General features: G+C 40.0%; 1 protein-coding gene across 1 annotated transcript in view; it reads right to left on the reverse strand.

Moving 5' to 3' along the window:
• Positions 1–20,242, reverse strand: part of LOC135710498 (palmitoyltransferase ZDHHC8-like) — an 87,900-nt gene that overhangs the window by 48,879 nt on the left and 18,779 nt on the right. The window contains exon 2 of the mRNA XM_065233093.1: positions 4,069–4,190. Within this exon, the coding sequence (XP_065089165.1) occupies positions 4,069–4,190 (122 nt within the window). The remainder of the gene's footprint in view (positions 1–4,068; positions 4,191–20,242) is intronic.

Below are 20,242 nucleotides of genomic sequence, written 5' to 3' on the forward strand. Positions count from 1 at the left end.
TCCTATTCCATTCCCATTATATTCACACTCCATTCCTATTCCATTCACATTCCGTTCCCATTGTATTCCTATTCCATTCCCATTATATTCACACTCCATTCCTATTCCATTCCCATTATATTCCCATTGCATTCCATCCACATTCCATTCCCATGTCATTCTATTTCTATTCCCATTACATGCTCATTATATTCCATTCACATTCCATTCCATTCCCATTCCATTATATTCACATTCCATTTCTATTCCATTCCCATTCTCATTCCATTCCCATTCCATTATCATTCCATTCCCATTCGCATTATATTCCTATTCCATTCACATTCCATTCCTATTCCATTCACATTTCCATTATATTCCATTCACATTCCATTCCCATTACATTTCCATTCAATTCCTATTCTATTCCCATTACATTCTCATTATATTCCATTCCCATTCCATTTCTATTCCATTCCCTTTATATTCCCATTCCATTTCCATTATATTCCTATTCCATTCCATTCCTATTCCCATTCAATTCCTATTCCATTCTCGATTCCATTCCATTCCTATTATATTCCCATTACATTCCCATTACATTCTCATTATATTCCGTTCTCATTCCATTCCATTCCCATTCCATTCTATTCACATTACATTTCTATTCCATTCACATTCCATTCCTATTCCATTTCCATTATATTCCCATTCCATTCTGATTATATGCGCATTCCATTCCATTCATATTTACATTCCTATTCCATTCCCATTCCATTCCTATTCCATTCCCATTCCATTCCTATTCCATTCCCATTCCATTCCATTCTATTCACATTACATTTATATTCTATTCCCATTTCCATTCCATTCCCATTATATTTCTATTCCATTCCATTTCTATTCCCATTAAATTCTTATTCCATTCCATTCTATTCACATTACATTTCTATTCTATTCCCATTCCCATTATATTCCTATTCCCATTCCCTTCCCATTATATTCCTATTCCATTCCTATTCCATTCCCATTATATTCCCATTCCATTCCATTCACATTCTATTCCCATTCCATTCCCATTCCATTCCCGTTACATTCCTATTCCATTCGCATTATATTCCCATTCAATTCCTATTCTATTCCCATTACATTATCATTATATTCCATTCCCATTCTATTTCTATTCCATTCCCATTATATTACCATTCCATTTCCATTATATTCCTATTCCATTCCATTCCTATTCCCATTCAATTCCTATTCCATTCTCAATTCCATTCCATTCCTATTATATTCCCATTACATTCTCATTATATTCCGTTCTCATTCCATTCCATTCCCATTCCATTCTATTCACATTACATTTCTATTCCATTCACATTCCATTCCTATTCCATTTCCATTATATTCCCATTCCATTCTGATTGTATGCGCATTCCATTCAATTCATATTTACATTCCTATTCCATTCCTATTCCATTCCCATTCCATTCCATTTCTATTCCCATTAAATTCTTATTCCATTCCATTCTATTCACATTACATTTATATTCTATTCCCATTTCCATTCCATTCCCATTATATTTCTATTCCATTCCATTTCTATTCCCATTAAATTCTTATTTCATTCCATTCTATTCACATTACATCTATATTCTATTCCCATTTCCATTCCATTCCCATTATATTTCTATTCCATTCCATTTCTATTCCCATTAAATTCTTATTCCATTCCATTCTATTCACATTACATTTCTATTCCATTCCCATTCCCATTCCATTCCCATTATATTCCTACTCCATTCCTATTCCATTCCCATTATATTCCCATTCCATTCCATTCACATTCTATTCCCATTCCATTCCCATTACATTACTATTCCATTCGCATTATATTCCCATTCAATTCCTATTCTATTCCCATTACATTCTCATTATATTCCATTCACATTCCATTTCATTCTATTCACATTCCATTTCTATTCCATTCCCATTATATTCCCATTCCATTCCATTCGCATTCCATTCCTATTCCATTCCCATTATTATTCCCATTCCATTCCTATTCCATTCCATTCCATTCTTATTATATTTTATTACATTCCCATTATATTCCATTCACATTCCATTCCATTCCATTCTACTCACATTCCATTCCTATTCCATTCCATTCCCATACAAAAATCTAGCGCCAATTTGCGCTAATTTGAATTATCAACATTTTTACACTCCACTATTTTGAAACAAATTTCTAAATATTTTCAAAAAAAATTATGATACTTTTAAAAACATTTGAGGTTCCATTATTTTGACAATGACAAGAGACTTTTAATGTTGGCCTATATGTTGTAAAAATGACAAAAACGCCATTTTTACGATAAGTATTTTTTAAGCAGGCCGATGCCTCACTTTAGGTAAGTCCCAGGTCTTTGATGTCTTGGACATTTTTCAGAATTATAAAATGCACAACTAGGCCGAAGCCGGCGCCGGTGGTGTAGTGGTAAGCGTGACTGCTTTCTAACACCCCGATGGGTCTGGGTTCAATCCCAGCCGAGGTCGGTGGGATTTTTCTGAGGCATAAAAATCTCTGGTCACGTCTTCCTTCGGAAGGGAAGTAAAGCCGTTGGTCCCGGCCCATGTGTGTTGAATGGGTGCGATATCATACGCAGGTGTGGAAAGCTGCCTTCCTGCACATTCGATTGCCGTCAATGGATGGCAATCGATGTCCGTCGGTGATTGGCACTAGATTGCGGAACAGAGACCGACGTTAAATAAAGGAAAGACAACTAGGCCGAAAAAAACATCCTTCTAGGACCTTCTGTTTAAAACATAGATTCGCAGGAATATGAAGTAATCAGAAATCACCAAAAGTTGGCCCTTAATAAACTGAGCAACTTTGAAGAATGCTTACCCACGGCGCTAGAGGTTCTGGGCACGCTACTGGGTTCACTGCCCGACTGTGCGTAGGTATTCTAAAGATCTCCAGCTGATCGAAGATTTCAATTAAGTCCACTGGATATTGTTCAAGACTTCAAGCTGGTCATGCCAATTATTCTAAAAAAAAACTCCATCATTGACCGAGTAAAATTTTCCTCGCTTTTTCTCAAAAATCTGCTGGAAAATGAGGAAAATCGATGAACATTTTACTCACACGGCCGGTGATCCACCACCTAAAATTTGAGTTTTGATCACTTAATATTTTTTTCTTGATTTCCCAGGAAAAACGGTTCGAGTATGAGGAAAATCGAGAGAGGTTTCACTCCGTCTATTAGTATACTCCAGGACTGAGTAAAATTTTCGTCGATTTTCCTTATATTCGAGCAGAGTTTTGAGAAAAATCGAGGGAAATTTTACTCAGTTTATGAGTGACCTACGGTTTTACGATTTTGAGTCTAAAAGCATTCCATTTTGAGTCGATCTCATACAAATAAACTGAGTGAACCCTCTCTAGATGTTCCTCGTATCCGAAAAGTTTTTCCTGGTAAATCGAGGAAATTTTTTATTCAAACACGAGTCAGATTCAACGACCGTGCAACACTTTCACTGCAAATTCTACACGGCGAATGAGAACGACCCAAATTTGAGTTTAGTTCATTCATAATCGCCAAAAGTGCAGGAACTCAGCGATGAGTAAAATTTGTCTAATGGTTTCCTGTGGAAAACCTAAAAAATCTGCCGGAAAATGACGAAATTGACGAAAATTTTATTCAGCCTCGGAGTAGTACCAATAGACTGAGTGAATCCAATCTTTACTTTTCTCAAATTCGGGAATTTTCCCCCGGAAAATCCTGGGAAAACATAAGCCAAATTTACTCATTGCTGAGTTCCTGCACTTTTGGCGATTATGAGTGAACTAAACTCAAATTTGGGTCGTTCTCATTCGCCGTGTAGATAATGACTTTCATTGCAATGCCAATCTTTGCAGCTACCCTTAAGAGATTTTTAACTTTTGACTTGATAGCCACAACCATCTGTACCACCGGTGGTACTGGTCAACCCTATCCGCCAAGCACGATAAACGAAACAAGCAAAAAAACTTTCAGTGACGCCGTAATTCCGGTAACTTTTAATTACTTTCGAAAAACTCACCTTTCGGTATGACGCCGGGATCCATGAAGGTGGCCATCGTAAAGTTGGCGATGACGAAAAACGTGATGACGGCCTGGTACGCCGGCACCCATGGGTGTCGCTGTATGTAGAACTGGCGACATCTGCGGAGAAAAGAAAACAAAAAATCAGACGAAACGAATATGAGTACTTTGACAAGTAGGTTGGTAACTCTAGAGAGTCTCTGGATGGACAGCTTGACGACAAACCATTATAGGAGCAGCAAGCAAGCAAGTGTGCCTAAATGAGGATGAGAAAAACATCATTATGGTTGCAACTAACAACGCACCATAATACCCGTGAGCTGCTTGCCATCGCAAATTGCAGTGCCACAGGTGCAACGGCACCCGTCAACACAGCACGGATGGGAGGATTAGGCCACGGCCAGAGTAGACGCGATTCGCGACGCGACGCGACCAATTCAAAAGAATCTTATTATTTATTATTATTTCTTGCGTGAGTCGCATCGCGTCGCGTCGCGTGTCGCGTCTACCCTGGCAGCGGCCTTAGGTAAATCAAAAAAGGAAACGTGCTCACAGCAGCAGGAACGGGAGTACAGTCAACTCTCTACAAGTCGATATTGGAGGTGACCATCGCCGTAGCCCAGACCCCTTGAGAATTGACTGTCCTTCGGCGAGAGAGTTGCTGCTCGAGTGAAAGGGCTGCCTGTCTGCCTGCCACTGTCACTCACTGCTGCTATAGGAGACGCACATTTTCATTCATGCGTTTGACGGTCGTATGATGGATTTTATTTTTAAATCACAGTCACACGCAGAAAGTTGGTTTTATTTTTTGGAATCTACTTCAACCCCGTTTGGGGAAGGAGACTAGGGCGCGGGTATAGGACGGAGCAGACACGATTTATGACATATTGGCGATGTGTTGCGCACCGATACGGGAACGATGGTCCGATTTGTTTCGGTTGGTGGTTTTTCCAGTCGGTGAAAAGCATTGGGCAAGAGTGGCGGATGTAAAAAAATTCAATAAGTTTCTATGATCGGCTTTGAGAGGAAAACAGCAGAAGGCGAATCACACGATGATGTAGCCAACGAGTTGTGAATTTCCTAAGAACATGATGTTGTGTAGCCTCTTCGAGAGAATGACGATCCTTGTGTTCTTCGGTGGATGCAGCTAACATAATTGAATAGGGGAATTCACGTATTCTCGTCAATCTAACCAGTGTCCCCGCTTCTATTCATATGACGTGTGTGTGTGTGTGTGTGTGTGTGTGTGTGTGTGTGTGTGTGTGTGTGTGTGTGTGTGTGTGTGTGTGTGTGTGTGTGTGTGTGTGTGTGTGTATTTATTTGCTGCTTGCTGCTCCATCCATTCTAATCGATAGAATGGTCAAACAATGTTTGAACACATTTCTACAACGATGCAAACTTATCAGATGAGTGTGACTATTGTCGGCAACTACGGGTTGACAAGCTGTTATATTATCTATTAAAACCTGACAAAATACGTTTTCTCCGTTGTGAAAGTCAGATCATAATGAAGCTGACATTCACTGTCGTTGAAACCACAGCCAAATATATCATTATTAACAATATGATCCATTCATGCCTTTTAGAAATGCTGCAATGGCGACCCGTAAAATATTACTTCACGCACCATCTAGCGTTGAAAAAGGTCAGCAACAATCATTCAATTACAATCAAGGGGTGCGAATATAGCACTTATTACAAAAGAAAGAGTCAAATTATTTTCATTAGTTACATTGTGTATATTACTTTAAAATTTATCTGACATGTCACTGTTGTCATCAAATAAAATAAAATGCGGAAATACATTCATTTGAAATATTAAACAAATTTTCATTTGGTTTACCCCTCGTGACGATAAACAAATACATTGGTAGCCTGTTTGGCCACACAGGCGCTTTCATCGCTAAAAATTCGGTTCGCCAGCTAAGCGAAAAAGTGGATCATATTGTTAATAGAATATATTTGCCACAGCTGAAAGTGGTCGATAATATCAACATCTTGATCGAGTACTCGACTATAATGGTTTCATATGTATTTATAATACAGAGCTCGGTGGCCTAGTGGTGGCCGTTTTTCCTTATTAAGCAGGAGATCCCAGCTCCTTTGTTCTAGAGGTTTGTTATAACATACCGTTATCATATCCCATACCATTATGAATCCTGATGGCCATTTAGAAAAAAAATTTCAAAATTCAAAATGGGCCAAATTTTACCACACATGATTGCTTCGTAGAGCTTCAGGAAATTTGGGAGTAATTCAGAAACTGCAGGAATTTTTTTAGATGTGCGGCAAATTTTGTAAAAGCTCACTTTGTAGAAGTTCAGTAACTTCAGGGAACATCGTAAAACTTTACAGTAGTTCAGGAAACTTCGTTGAAGTTTAACAGACTTTGAATGTTTCACGAAATTTCGTGCAAGTTCTGGAAGCTTTGTGGAAAATCAACAAGCAAGGTAGAAGTGCAGCGAACTTTGTAGGAGTTTAGCGAATCACGTAGCAATTTAAGAAACTACGCAAAACTCGAAGAAGTGCAGGCAATTATGAAAATGTTCCGGGAATTTCTAAGATGATCAACAAATTTCAGGGATCTTCGGTTCAGGGTAACGGAGCTTCGTAGCAGTTTGTCAAAGATCTTATTTAAAAATAGATCAATATGCTTCCTGTCCGTGATTTCCTTCGTTTAATAATTCCGGGAATTTCCCAGATGTTGAAGAGTATTCGAAGAAAAACGTTAGGGTTTTCCTGAACTCCGGTGTACTGCCCATAAAAGCATAACATTAAATATGCTCCAACTATGCTCACACGCTTCCACTATGTCGCTTAGGGAGGCAACTAACCTTTAAAGTTGTAGAATAATTCTTCTTATTTAGTCTTGAACTTTAATAAGAAAACGCAAGCAGACCAATAGCATTAAGCAGATTAACAAGGAGAGGAATAGTTTAGGAAATAAGTAAAATTTGTGACAATTAATAACTTTTAAACTTTTGGAGGCATTGTATTCCCCTGAGTTTGTTGTACTCGATTACTATATTATTCTCTCAATACGCGAAATCTCTTATATATGCGGTTAAAGCATTTGAGTTAACTTATTTCTTAGTGTTCAAGTACTTACATTTGTAAACAGCAGTCAATGTTAATCTATGAACTAAACACTACGTAAAATCGATCTTTCCTTATGTGGTATTGATGCATGTTTAACTTTTCGCGGCTGTCGGAATCAACGCGCCTACGTCTACGGAGCTTACGCAGAAGTGATTCGCAATGCGATAGAGCTCACCAAAAGTTTTTTTTTTGAGCTTCTGTAGTATAGAATTTGTTCGTACCGGTCACGAAATCTTGAAATGATTGATACGTGCGGTAAAATAACTAAATTGAAACAAAGCTCAACAGTAAAGTAAGTAGAATATTTAGGGAGGAAACCAAAATTAATCAACTTGCCAACATAGGCTATCACATTTATTTTGGTGGCACTCTTTAAGTGATAATAAGCTGTTTTTTTTCTCTACGGTTGTTTCGCGTGGCCTTCACAATTTGCGCAATTTTCGTATCTTACGTAATTTAGATGTTTAGCTCTAAATGGTTTTACTATAAACGGTCGTTCCTTAAGCGGTTTTGGTGCAGGTTAAACCTTTGGCAGCTATCGGATTCAACGCGCCTACGTCTACGGAGCTTACGCAGAAGTGATACGCAATTCGGTAGAGCTTGTCAAATGCTTTTGAGCTTATGTAGTATAGAATTTGTTCGGTGCGGTCACGAAATCTTGAAATAATTGATACGTTCTCTAAATTAACTAATTTGATACAGAGCTCAGTAGTAAATAAGTAGAATATCTAGGGAGGAAACCAAAATTAATCAACTTGCCAACATAGGCTATCACATTTATTTTGGTGGCACTCTTTAAATGATAATAAGCTTCGCTTCGGTTGTCTCGCACGGCTTTCGGAATTCGCACCTTTTTCGTAACTTACATAATTTAGATATTTCGTTCGAAACGGATTTACTTATTCAATCGGTTTACTACGCGGATGTATCTACGCGCGCACGTCACAGCATTTTTTCTATAACTATCTTGAAACAATACATACGGAATCCAGTGTTCAAGCGGCCAACATAGGCTAGTCCTTCTGCTGTATTGTCAAAGATAGAAGCAAAATTTATTCAAAAGGGTCAAGTCTTGAAAACTAAGCTGTCACGCAGCTCCAGCTTGATACCAAAAAAAAAAAAGAATTGCTTACATTTCAAAATCGTATCGAGTACATTAGATGATTCTTGCACGCCTTTCGCCTATCCAATTTCTCAAGCGTTGATAGACGTAAGCACTCAATAATCTGAACGCTCAAGGTTCAAATCCAATCTGCTCCATTTTACAATACTTTTTTTTTTAAGTTTGTTAAACTGACTTATGAATTTCATTGCTTTGACTTCCCTCCCCTTGGCTAGTTTTTTAACCTGGACGTTGATGGGCGGGCCTAATCTTATGCTTCATAGTGGAGCGTTGGAGACGGTTGGTTTAGGTCCGGCATCGTTGGCTCATGCCGTGACAGAATAGCGTCATGAGCATGCGATGAGGATTACTGAGCTGATGAACCATTGCATAAGAGAACCAAAGTTCTAGCCTGAAGTGATAGTATCACACTTGTTACTCCTTTATTTGAAAGCCGCGTTGTAGTACGCTTACGTATAGGCACTGACGTTGGGTGCGATACTGGCGGGTTTTGCCGCAAATCACTCTTATTTTATTTATTTTTACGCAGATAGATTTATTTGGGTTTGCAAGGGAATTATACTATTGAAATATTTCAGAAAGTGCCCAACAGTACTCCTTCTACTTGCGTGACAAGTTTTCGTTGTTGTTTTCATTGAGGTATTACTCAGGGAACAATGTTAAACACCATTTTTGTACATGGTATTGCAACTTATATATGCTTCATTTTGATTTGGGATCACTTTGAAGTTAGTTTCCTAGCTGATTTTTAAATTACATAGGGTATATGCTTCAACTACGCTCACACGTTTCCACTATGTCGCACCACAAAAATACGAATGGTTATGTCACAATAGAAGCACGCCACAGTGGAAATCCCGAGCCATAGTTCAAACATTTATCCCAAATCAAAATGAAGCACATATAAGATTAGTTGCAATACCATGTACAAAAATGGTGTTTAACATTGTTCCCTGAGTAATACCTCAATGAAAACAACAATTTATAATTTCCCTAAAGCTCCCTGGAAAATATTCTCTGAAATACCTTGGTGTTATCTCTAGAATTCATTCTAAAATCTTCTCAAATTTATGTTGGAATTTTTTTTTTCTTAAATTATCTTAATAAAGACCGTTCCGATAATTATAAATACACTAACGATGAACCGTCTTCAAATCTAATTTTTCAATTCTCGGTTTTTCCCGGTTATTTAAAAAACACAACCAAAAAATTACCACAGCTTTAAACTAAAAAGGCGTTCAAAAATAACAATTTATAGATAATCATATTTTTTCAGCAGAATTACTCTACACTACGTCTATTTTGTAGAAAAAATATGAAATGAGATTTGCATTAATAGGGGAAATGGCTATAATGTTGGTCTATGGATCTAAGATTGGGTCCATCGCTAAAAATCTGCTATTTATTAATTTTATCTACATGAACGCGTCATTGGGACGAATCTAATGGATATTTTTGGTCGCTATTGAAAATTTAGTCGATTGCTGAATTTATGTATGGGCCCAAATTGGGGGCATTTAGGCCGACATTACATCCGTTTCCCCTATCAGCGAATTTTGTTTTCTTCATTGAGTCGACGCCCTGTGAGACCTTAAAGAACAAGTCATGAGATTGGGTTAGGCATGTCTAGTGATAGTGATCTTTTGATGTATACCAGGACAAATTCAGATAAGGCTAGATCATTTCACCAATAGACTACCTCCTGGGATAGCCTTGAAGAATATTTAAGAACATGATACAACCGTGGGCTGATCCTCAGTATTGTAGAAATTTACATTTACATGAAATGAAAAAGGAGACACGTTAAATGAACTCCATGACGCAAAAATTCCGATTCTACTGCTGTAGAACTATTCCGTTAAAAATTCCACCACTTGAGATCACATTCACTCAGAGTTCTCCCTGCTACTCTCTCTCATGATTATGGTCAATTTCCTAAGCAATCCATCAGAGAACAACTGTCTACCTTCCCTTTCCTACACGTGTAATCCCACTTATTGATTGATAGCATAACTTGTGTTAGAATTCCAAAAGCCATTTGTTTACGATGGTTAGTGGTGATGGTGGTAGTGGACCTCCAAAGCAGACACAAGTTTTTAGTCTGGCAGCCGTTCAAAGCCGGAAGGAGAGTGAGAGGAAGCGAGAGCAGCGCAGTAAAGCAATTTATGTTGTGCAAAACTACGGCCTTCTCAACCAAAGTTCCAAACTAACCACAACTTAACGGTAAGCTATAGTACGGTCGGTTGGCTGAGCGGGCCCGGCAGTGTGAGTTACCGAGTTCGGTATGGGCATCGGAACAAAGTGAAAATCTAGATTAATTCACCCATCGGTGTCGAGTTCCCTTGTCCGAATTTTCGGCTTTTAACCTTATCTCCGGAACCAGTTGCCTTTCTGACCTTGGGCAGAATATTGAGTTAATTTTTCGAGGGATACGATACTCTTCCGGCGTGGCTAATTGTATGGCAAAGGTAAAAAGGGAAAACGCAAAGCGGAAAAACTAAAAGCAACAAATTAAAAATTCTATTTTCTTTCGCACTGCATGTCTACCAACCGACCGACACAGTTCGTCAGTGTTAGGCAAGAAGCAACTTCCACCCAGCAGAGACGGCCGACCAAGTGTGTTGAGGTGGATCACGTTTTTGGATCGCGCGATGCAAGTTTTTCCTTGGCCCTTTGGTTCCCGAGCAAAAATTACAATTGGTAACATTATCGAGTCGATTGACAGTCGTGTCTATGCCACCGCAAGCCCAACTCGACTGCAATGCTTTCCAATGTGGTTACATTTACACATGGTGTTAACTTTCAGTGGTGATGTCTACATCGTAAAATAACATTAAGTGAATTTCTATTCGGGTTTCTCCGTCTTCTCCTTTATTCTCTTGGTGATATGTCGCATAAAACCTTACACACCACGCACGAAACTGAAAGCCAGGCAGGGTGTGGCAACAGCGTTTTAACTGCGGCAGCTTTTATTCTTTATTGCACTTGGTGCCGATAGGTTTCCGATTGCGAATGCCGATTGCCGATCAGTCTTAATTCACCAAAATCTGTTTGAGTGGAATTTCAGGGAAGTTCACCTTCAACTTCATCCTTCAGTCGCTAAAACTGCCCATGCAATGCACAGTGGGCTGGAAATGCAATTTAGACTACAAAATTAATAACTCTTAAACGAAGCATCTTATGACATCAACAGATAGTTCAATACTCATCCGCATAGATGGCGTGAAAATCTATCTTTTAACTCTTAGATTGCGGAGATTCGATGTCTTGGGAAAAGTGGTTCATCTTGAAAAAATAATCCACCTCGAATTCGTTAGTTGGGCCGAGGTGATGTAATTCTAGTATAAAGCCTGAGCGAGACATGTCCTGCTGTTACGAAGCTACTTGAAGCTCGACTTGAACATAGATCTCAAACTCCTTGCATGCCCGTTCATGCTAGGCATGCAAATGCTTGACACTGGATACAATCAATGAACTAAAATAATCATGAGATGGTTGGTTCAGAGATAAATTAAAAATTAATTTCTGCACTTTGTGCTAACCAGGTAAATAAGATCGGTCAGAACATCGTAGAATACCTTGGTTAGTCTGAAAAACATAAAGATTTGAATCCATACCCAATTCTTAATCTTCCAATTCGTAAGAAACCGAAGAGCTACGCCATTGTTTACGTTTCGAGTTAGACCCTTCTGACATGTTTCCCCTGGATTGATAATTCCACTAGAGTACGGCAGTGTGAAAAATGAACAGAAGTTGCGTTGAGTGATGGGCCATTAATGTGACAGCACTAATCAAACGCACACTCTTTTACCTAACTCATACATTAATGGGTGAGGGACTTGAGGTATTCCCTCAAATCCACAGGCAAAAGAGTGCGCGTTTGACTTGCTCATATACTGTCTGCGGCTGTGGAATAGTTCGTTGCCGAAAGCATTTCCAGGTGATAGTGTGTTATAATGCAATTCTTCTTTACCCAATTATTGTGTTGCTTTTCCAACCAATGTAGTCATCTCAGAGAGAAGCAGTAGGGTGGTGTTGCGTGCTATATTTTCATCAGCGCTTTGGGGCTTTAGGTAGTGATAAACGTCGCTAAAACTAGAACATCTGAATGACAACCGTAACGCATCCAGGATTCAAGGAGCTGAAATATTGCTGTATTACCAAAACGTTGGAGGCATGAATACAACTGTAGCTGAGTACAAATTGGCCTGCTCGGATGCTTGTTACGATATGTATGCCTTCACCGAAACTTGGTTGAACAGCAACACGCTTTCTAAGCAAATATTTAGTTCGGATTTTACGGTCTATCGCACTGATCGTTCTCGAGCTACTAGCCCCAAAGCTTCCGGCGGTGGTGTCTTGCTAGCAGTTCGTTTTACTTTTAGCTCTCGGTTACTTCATCCACCTAATAGCTCAGGTGTCGGCAGAGGCGTCACCCTAACCTCAATCTACCTGTTCAACAACTCCCAAAACGTAAACAAACAAAACAATATTTGTTCCAATGGATACAAATCAGTGAAACTAGAAGACCCCATGCCTTTTGAAACTGAATTGAATGTAAACATGACCCTAAATAACGTTTTCAAAGTTGTTGAACAGGTAAAAAGTGAGGTTACGCGACGCCACTGGGTGTCGGACAGGTGTGGGTGGCTGTTACCCTACCGTTGAAAGTGGTCTTAATTTGCGTGTTGTATTTACCCCCGGATCGACTTGGCGATTCTAAGTTGATCTATCAACACATTGATTCACTTTTTTGGGTTGTATCCAAGATGAATGCGACTGACGAAATCCTTGTTGTTGGTGATTTCAATCTTGCTTCAGTCAACTGGTCATCGAATGAAACAGGGTTCTTTCATCCTCGCTCTAATGGCTCATATGTTACACCTCTAGTAGCATCTCTCCTAGATTGCTACAATACTGCTGATCTTCTGCAACGGAACGGGATCTCCAATGAAAATCATAGACTGCTTGATCTATGTTTCCTTAGCCGTGTACTCGCCTCTAATTGCTCGGTACCCGAACCACTAGTTAAACGTTGTACACACCATTCACCTCTGCAGTTATCATTACACTTATATCAGGCTTGCACTTTTCGTGTTACCGTGGACAGCGTATCGTATGACTACCGTAGGACTGACTTCGAGGGAATGGCAACCTTTTTCGAAAACATCAGCTGGGACGATGAACTCCGAGATCGTGACGCGAATGCTGCCTCTTCCATTTTCTCGATTATTGTCGCGTATGCGATCGACCAGTTTGTACCCATGACAACTCCACCCATATATAGTAACACTCCTTGGACCAACCACCGACTCAAGCGACTGAAGTTATCCAAACGAGCTGCATTGAAGACATTTTGTAAACTTCGAACGGATGCATCGAAGAGGAAGTACAACCTCGTTAACAAACAGTATAAGCGGCTCAACAAACAGCTTTATCAAGCCCATCAGCGCCATCTACGATCAACGATCAACGGAAGGAATCGGGCTTACCTTCTACAATGTACAATACGGATCAAGAAAAATCAGATACGGATACGGGAATCGCTGACCTGTTCATGTCACAATTCAGCAGTGTCTTCGTCAAAGAAAACTTACCTAACGAGCACATCGTAGCCGCCGTAAGTGATGTTCCCGTACTTTCTGTTGTTGGGCCGCATCCGCCTATCTCGACTAATGATGTTCGTAGAGCAAGCCTTCGTTTGAAAAATTCTTTCAGCACTGGCCCTGACAAAATCTCTTCCGCGGTTATTAAGAACTGTATTGGAGTGCTGGCCGCACCTTTAGCATCCATCTTCAACCTTTTTTTGGATTCTGATATCTTTCCCGACTGCTGGAAGGATTCTTTTGTTTTCTCTGTCTTCGAAAAAAGGCAGTAGGCAGTCGGTGTTCAACTGCCGTGGTATCGTTGATTTATGTGCAGTCTCAAAACTGTTTGAACTATTGGTGCTAGATTATTTAAAACACACATGCTCTAGTTACATCGCGACTGACCAACACGGATTTATACCGAAGAGGTCGACCGCTACAAATCTCGTTCAATACACGTCATCAATCACACGTGAGATGGAAAGAGGTCATCAAGTGCATGCTATCTACACCGATCTTTCTGCTGCTTTTGATAAAATCAATCACGAGATTGCAGTGGCCAAACTAGAGTGACTTGGTTTTCACGGTTCCCTTCTTGATTGGCTTCGCTCATACCTCACCGGTCGACATATGTCAGCAGTGTTGGGAAAATATCAAAAACTCAATTCTCACCAAAGCCCAAGATCACACTTAATTTTCGTAGACAAAAATCAACAAGCAAACAACTGCGGTTGATATTGCAAGCTGTGATATCGCAGCTCGGAATATCAAGCTAACAAAACTCCCCAGCTGCAAATCTCAACAAACTGTGGTGAGATTGAGTTTCATGATTTTTGCTCTACACCCGAACGCAACCGAAATATCCATAACAGGCTGGCAGCAGTCTCTTCGTGTCTGTCATCGGTGAACAGTAAAAAGAGATAGCAAAGTATACTTTCTCTTTCTAAGAAAACGATGTGCAACGGAATCATTTTTGTGTCGAGTCAACTCTCAGCTTGATTTTTGCGCGTTGTGAATAGTCTTGCGATATCAAAGGAGCTTGTAATATCATTATCAAGCATGATATTTTGTTTCAATATCAAGTGGGATATTGAGAGCGTATGAGAGCAGAAAATATCATTTGATTGATGATATTGCCAACACTGTATGTCAGTGAAGATTGGAGTTCATTTTTCTCAACCGTTCGCTGTTTCTTCTGGTGTACCTCAAGGCAGTCATCTGGGACCGTTCATATTTTTATTGTATCTGAATGACGTTCACTTTTCGATCCGTTGCCTGAAGCTGTCTTATGCTGACGATTTCAAACTATACTTTGTCATCAAAGATCGAAGTGATGCATTGTTTTTTCAGCAGCAGCTGGACGTTTTTACTGTTTGGTGTGACAAGAACAGGATGGTATTAAATGCTTCTAAATGTGCCATTATAACGTTTTCCAGGGAAAAAAAATCACCTATCTGTTATCCTTACAGCCTGCAGGAGCAAATAGTTATTAAGCCGTGAATCTACCATTAAAGACTTAGGCGTCCTACTTGATTCAACTTGGTTTCATTTTTCGTTTCGCCAAAGACTTTAGAAGAACTCCATATTTTCTGTTTAAAAACACTCTATTGTTCGCTAGTCCGCTCCACGTTCCGTAGTATGGGCGTAGTATTTACAGCAACGGGGTGAATCGTATTGAGGCCATTCAGCGAAGATTTGTACGTTTCGCCCTTCGTTGGCTAACCTGGAGTGATCCTTTGACTCTCCCTAGTTATGAAAGTCGCTGTAATTTGATGTCCCTACAATTACTTAGTGGCATCTCTAAGGCTACCTTCATTGTTGATCTGCGGCGCTAATGAGCCTTTAACTAGCATGTGCAAGATTTTCAATAAATGTTATAACTGCTTTGATTTTAATATCTCCCGTGTTAGTCTTAAGAATCTGTTTTATAATGTACTTTTAACTTCCTGACGGTTTCTGTTTTCTGTATTTAAATTAAGTAAATTATGTTATCAATAACATCTTTTTTATATGTTTAGGACTTAGTTCAAGCAAATGTATCTGTAGGATTCCATGTTATCTGTTGGTACTTAAATGATGAGGTTTTGCGCCCACTAGTGTGGGCTTTTCCCTCCAAATAAATAAATAAACATTTAGGCATGCCCCAGGTGCTCCTGCAATAAAAAAAACCAGAATATGAAATGAAGGCTTTTAATACTGCACGAGAAAAGCAATTGTCACCGGTTGGTAAATTAGTTGAGGGTTTTCCATCTTTTAAAACCTGCTCGTTTTTTTCCCAAAAATCTATTTGACAGACTAATAGTCTATAGTTGCCTCTTTGAGTTTATTTATCCTTATATACCCTTTGCTTCATATTATTTTTTGACTTAAGACTACTTCTGTGAATTCTATATAGAGATACACTTTGTAAAAACCGAAAATGGAACATGTTACAAAATTATGAAAGATTTTGAACGTTAATAACTCAGCTACTCCTTGACAAATTTCAATAATTTTATCACCAATCGATCAGAAATATTCCTACGCATCTGTTAAATTTAAGACTTCATCATTTTTCAAAATGTCACTAAATAATAATTAAAATTATCACCGATTGCCTGCGAAAAGCGATTTCCCTAACACAGATTTCAAAGTTGAATTGCATCCGGTCTCACCAGACGGTGTTTATTCAATCACCGCGTGGTGAGTGGTGGTGTTCTCCGGTACACAACGAAAGGCTCCCCGCAAGCAGCTAGCGATCAAGGCTAACCTCAACCGCTGATCGGATTCAGTTCCAATTATCGTGTGTGGTGATGCCCGGTCGTCAGCAGCAGCAGCAGTGCTTTCGGCACGTGGCGTTGAACATTGTTCTCCAGTACACAACGAAAAGCTGCAGCCCACATGAGCATCCATAGAAGGAAGAAGAAGCCGCACCGCTATTGATCGGAATCAGTAGCTCTTCGTGAGTTTCTGCGGGCCATCTATATCAAGTGCGTCATACTAAAGAGTATAATCAGGGCTGTCCCTTGTAGTGTTTCAAACAAAATTTTCTTCGCTAATTATTCCAAATTATTTTCTGACATTCGGCCTAATGACAGCCTAAAGGGTGATACGGTCAAAATTTGGTCAATATCAACTTGACGTATTTCTTTCAATTTTGCATTTAAAAAACCTGAACACCCCTCATTTTGAAGGTGTGTGTGTGTGTAGAATGTTGCTCCTATTTTGATTTTGGAATTCACTCTTCAGTTGTCAAAATGCCGTCCAAGCAAGAAGAGCAGCGTATCAAAATTTTGCTCGCGCATCGCGAAAATCCGAGCTACTCGCACGCAAAGTTGGCAAAATCGCTAAAAGTTGCCAAATCAACCGTTACAAATGTAATTAAAGTGTTTGGGGAACGTTTGTCGACAGCCAGGAAGTCTGGATCGGGGGGAAATCGAAAACCGGAAGCCGCTGAGACGACAAAGAGAGTTGCCGGTAGTTTCAAGCGAAACCCTAACCTCTCTCTCCGAGATGCCGCAAATAAGCTGGGTGTATCGTCTACAACCGTGCATCGAGCCAAAAAACGAGCCGGACTATCGACTTACAAGAAGGTAGTGACTCCAAATCGCGATGATAAACAAAATACGACGGCCAAAGCGCGATCCCGGAGGCTGTACACGACGATACTGACGAAGTTTGACTGCGACGAAACCTACGTCAAAGCCGACTACAAGCAGCTTCCGGGACAGGAGTTTTATACGGCAAAAGGAAGGGGAAAGGTAGCAGATGTTTTCAAGCACATGAAACTGTAAAAGTTCGCAAAGAAATATCTGGTTTGGCAAGCCATCTGTACCTGTGGCTTGAAAAGCAGCATTTTCATAGCTTCCGGGACTGTCAACCAAGAAATTTACGTGAAAGAGTGTTTGAATAAACGTCTGCTGCCTTTCCTGAAGAAACACGGTTGTTCCGTACTGTTTTGGCCGGATTTGGCATCTTGCCATTACGGTAAAAAGGCCATGGAGTGGTACGCCGCCAACAACGTGCAGGTGGTTCCCAAGGACAAGAACCCTCCCAACACGCCAGAGCTCCGCCCAATTGAGAAATACTGGGCTATTGTCAAGCGGAACCTAAAGAAGACCAAAAAAACTGCTAAGGGCGAGCAGCAGTTCAAGGCAAACTGGCTTTCTGCGGCGAAGAAGGTGGACAAGGTGGCTGTACAAAATCTGATGGCAGGGCTCAAGCGTAAAGCCCGGCAATTCGGATTTGGAAAAGCGGAAGCCTAACTGAATATTTTTCCTGAATTTTATACTAATTGAACTTGAAAAAGAAATTTTATTTGATTTTTTAAATAAACGATTTCACCGATTTACACGCGTTTTCCCTTGACCAAATTTTGACCGTATCACCCTTTATTCAGCTTTCAAACGATTTATAACAAGTTATTACATTTCACCGTTTCGAACGAACTGTCGCACTTTACTTGTGATCGATGCCATCATGATCTGCACAGTCGCTGGTGACACTGTACCGGTGAACTTTTTCCACTTTAAACGCATTTGTTGTGCATTTGTCACTTCTTTACCGCATGCTCGAAGTTTTCGCTTGACAATTGCCCAATATTTTTCGATCGGTCTGAACTCAGGGCAATTCGGAGGATTAATCTCTTTGGTGACGAAATTAACATTGTTTGCCGTTGTTGCACTTGGTGCCGATAGGTTTCCGATTGCGAATGCCGATTGCCGATCAGTCTTAATTCACCAAAATCTGTTTGAGTGGAATTTCAGGGAAGTTCACCTTCAACTTCATCCTTCAGTCGCTAAAACTGCCCATGCAATGCACAGTGGGCTGGAAATGCAATTTAGACTACAAAATTAATAACTCTTAAACGAAGCATCTTATGACATCAACAGATAGTTCAATACTCATCCGCATAGATGGCGTGAAAATCTATCTTTTAACTCTTAGATTGCGGAGATTCGATGTCTTGGGAAAAGTGGTTCATCTTGAAAAAATAATCCACCTCGAATTCGTTAGTTGGGCCGAGGTGATGTAATTCTAGTATAAAGCCTGAGCGAGACATGTCCTGCTGTTACGAAGCTACTTGAAGCTCGACTTGAACATAGATCTCAAACTCCTTGCATGCCCGTTCATGCTAGGCATGCAAATGCTTGACACTGGATACAATCAATGAACTAAAATAATCATGAGATGGTTGGTTCAGAGATAAATTAAAAATTAATTTCTGCACTTTGTGCTAACCAGGTAAATAAGATCGGTCAGAACATCGTAGAATACCTTGGTTAGTCTGAAAAACATAAAGATTTGAATCCATACCCAATTCTTAATCTTCCAATTCGTAAGAAACCGAAGAGCTACGCCATTGTTTACGTTTCGAGTTAGACCCTTCTGACATGTTTCCCCTGGATTGATAATTCCACTAGAGTACGGCAGTGTGAAAAATGAACAGAAGTTGCGTTGAGTGATGGGCCATTAATGTGACAGCACTAATCAAACGCACACTCTTTTACCTAACTCATACATTAATGGGTGAGGGACTTGAGGTATTCCCTCAAATCCACAGGCAAAAGAGTGCGCGTTTGACTTGCTCATATACTGTCTGCGGCTGTGGAATAGTTCGTTGCCGAAAGCATTTCCAGGTGATAGTGTGTTATAATGCAATTCTTCTTTACCCAATTATTGTGTTGCTTTTCCAACCAATGTAGTCATCTCAGAGAGAAGCAGTAGGGTGGTGTTGCGTGCTATATTTTCATCAGCGCTTTGGGGCTTTAGGTAGTGATAAACGTCGCTAAAACTAGAACATCTGAATGACAACCGTAACGCATCCAGGATTCAAGGAGCTGAAATATTGCTGTATTACCAAAACGTTGGAGGCATGAATACAACTGTAGCTGAGTACAAATTGGCCTGCTCGGATGCTTGTTACGATATGTATGCCTTCACCGAAACTTGGTTGAACAGCAACACGCTTTCTAAGCAAATATTTAGTTCGGATTTTACGGTCTATCGCACTGATCGTTCTCGAGCTACTAGCCCCAAAGCTTCCGGCGGTGGTGTCTTGCTAGCAGTTCGTTTTACTTTTAGCTCTCGGTTACTTCATCCACCTAATAGCTCAGGTGTCGGCAGAGGCGTCACCCTAACCTCAATCTACCTGTTCAACAACTCCCAAAACGTAAACAAACAAAACAATATTTGTTCCAATGGATACAAATCAGTGAAACTAGAAGACCCCATGCCTTTTGAAACTGAATTGAATGTAAACATGACCCTAAATAACGTTTTCAAAGTTGTTGAACAGGTAAAAAGTGAGGTTACGCGACGCCACTGGGTGTCGGACAGGTGTGGGTGGCTGTTACCCTACCGTTGAAAGTGGTCTTAATTTG

This window comes from Ochlerotatus camptorhynchus, unplaced genomic scaffold (assembly GCF_037179485.1).
Source record: "Ochlerotatus camptorhynchus isolate MF236.1 unplaced genomic scaffold, CSIRO-AGI_Acam_v1.1 ptg000389l, whole genome shotgun sequence".
NCBI classification, from domain to species: Eukaryota; Metazoa; Arthropoda; class Insecta; order Diptera; family Culicidae; genus Ochlerotatus; species Ochlerotatus camptorhynchus.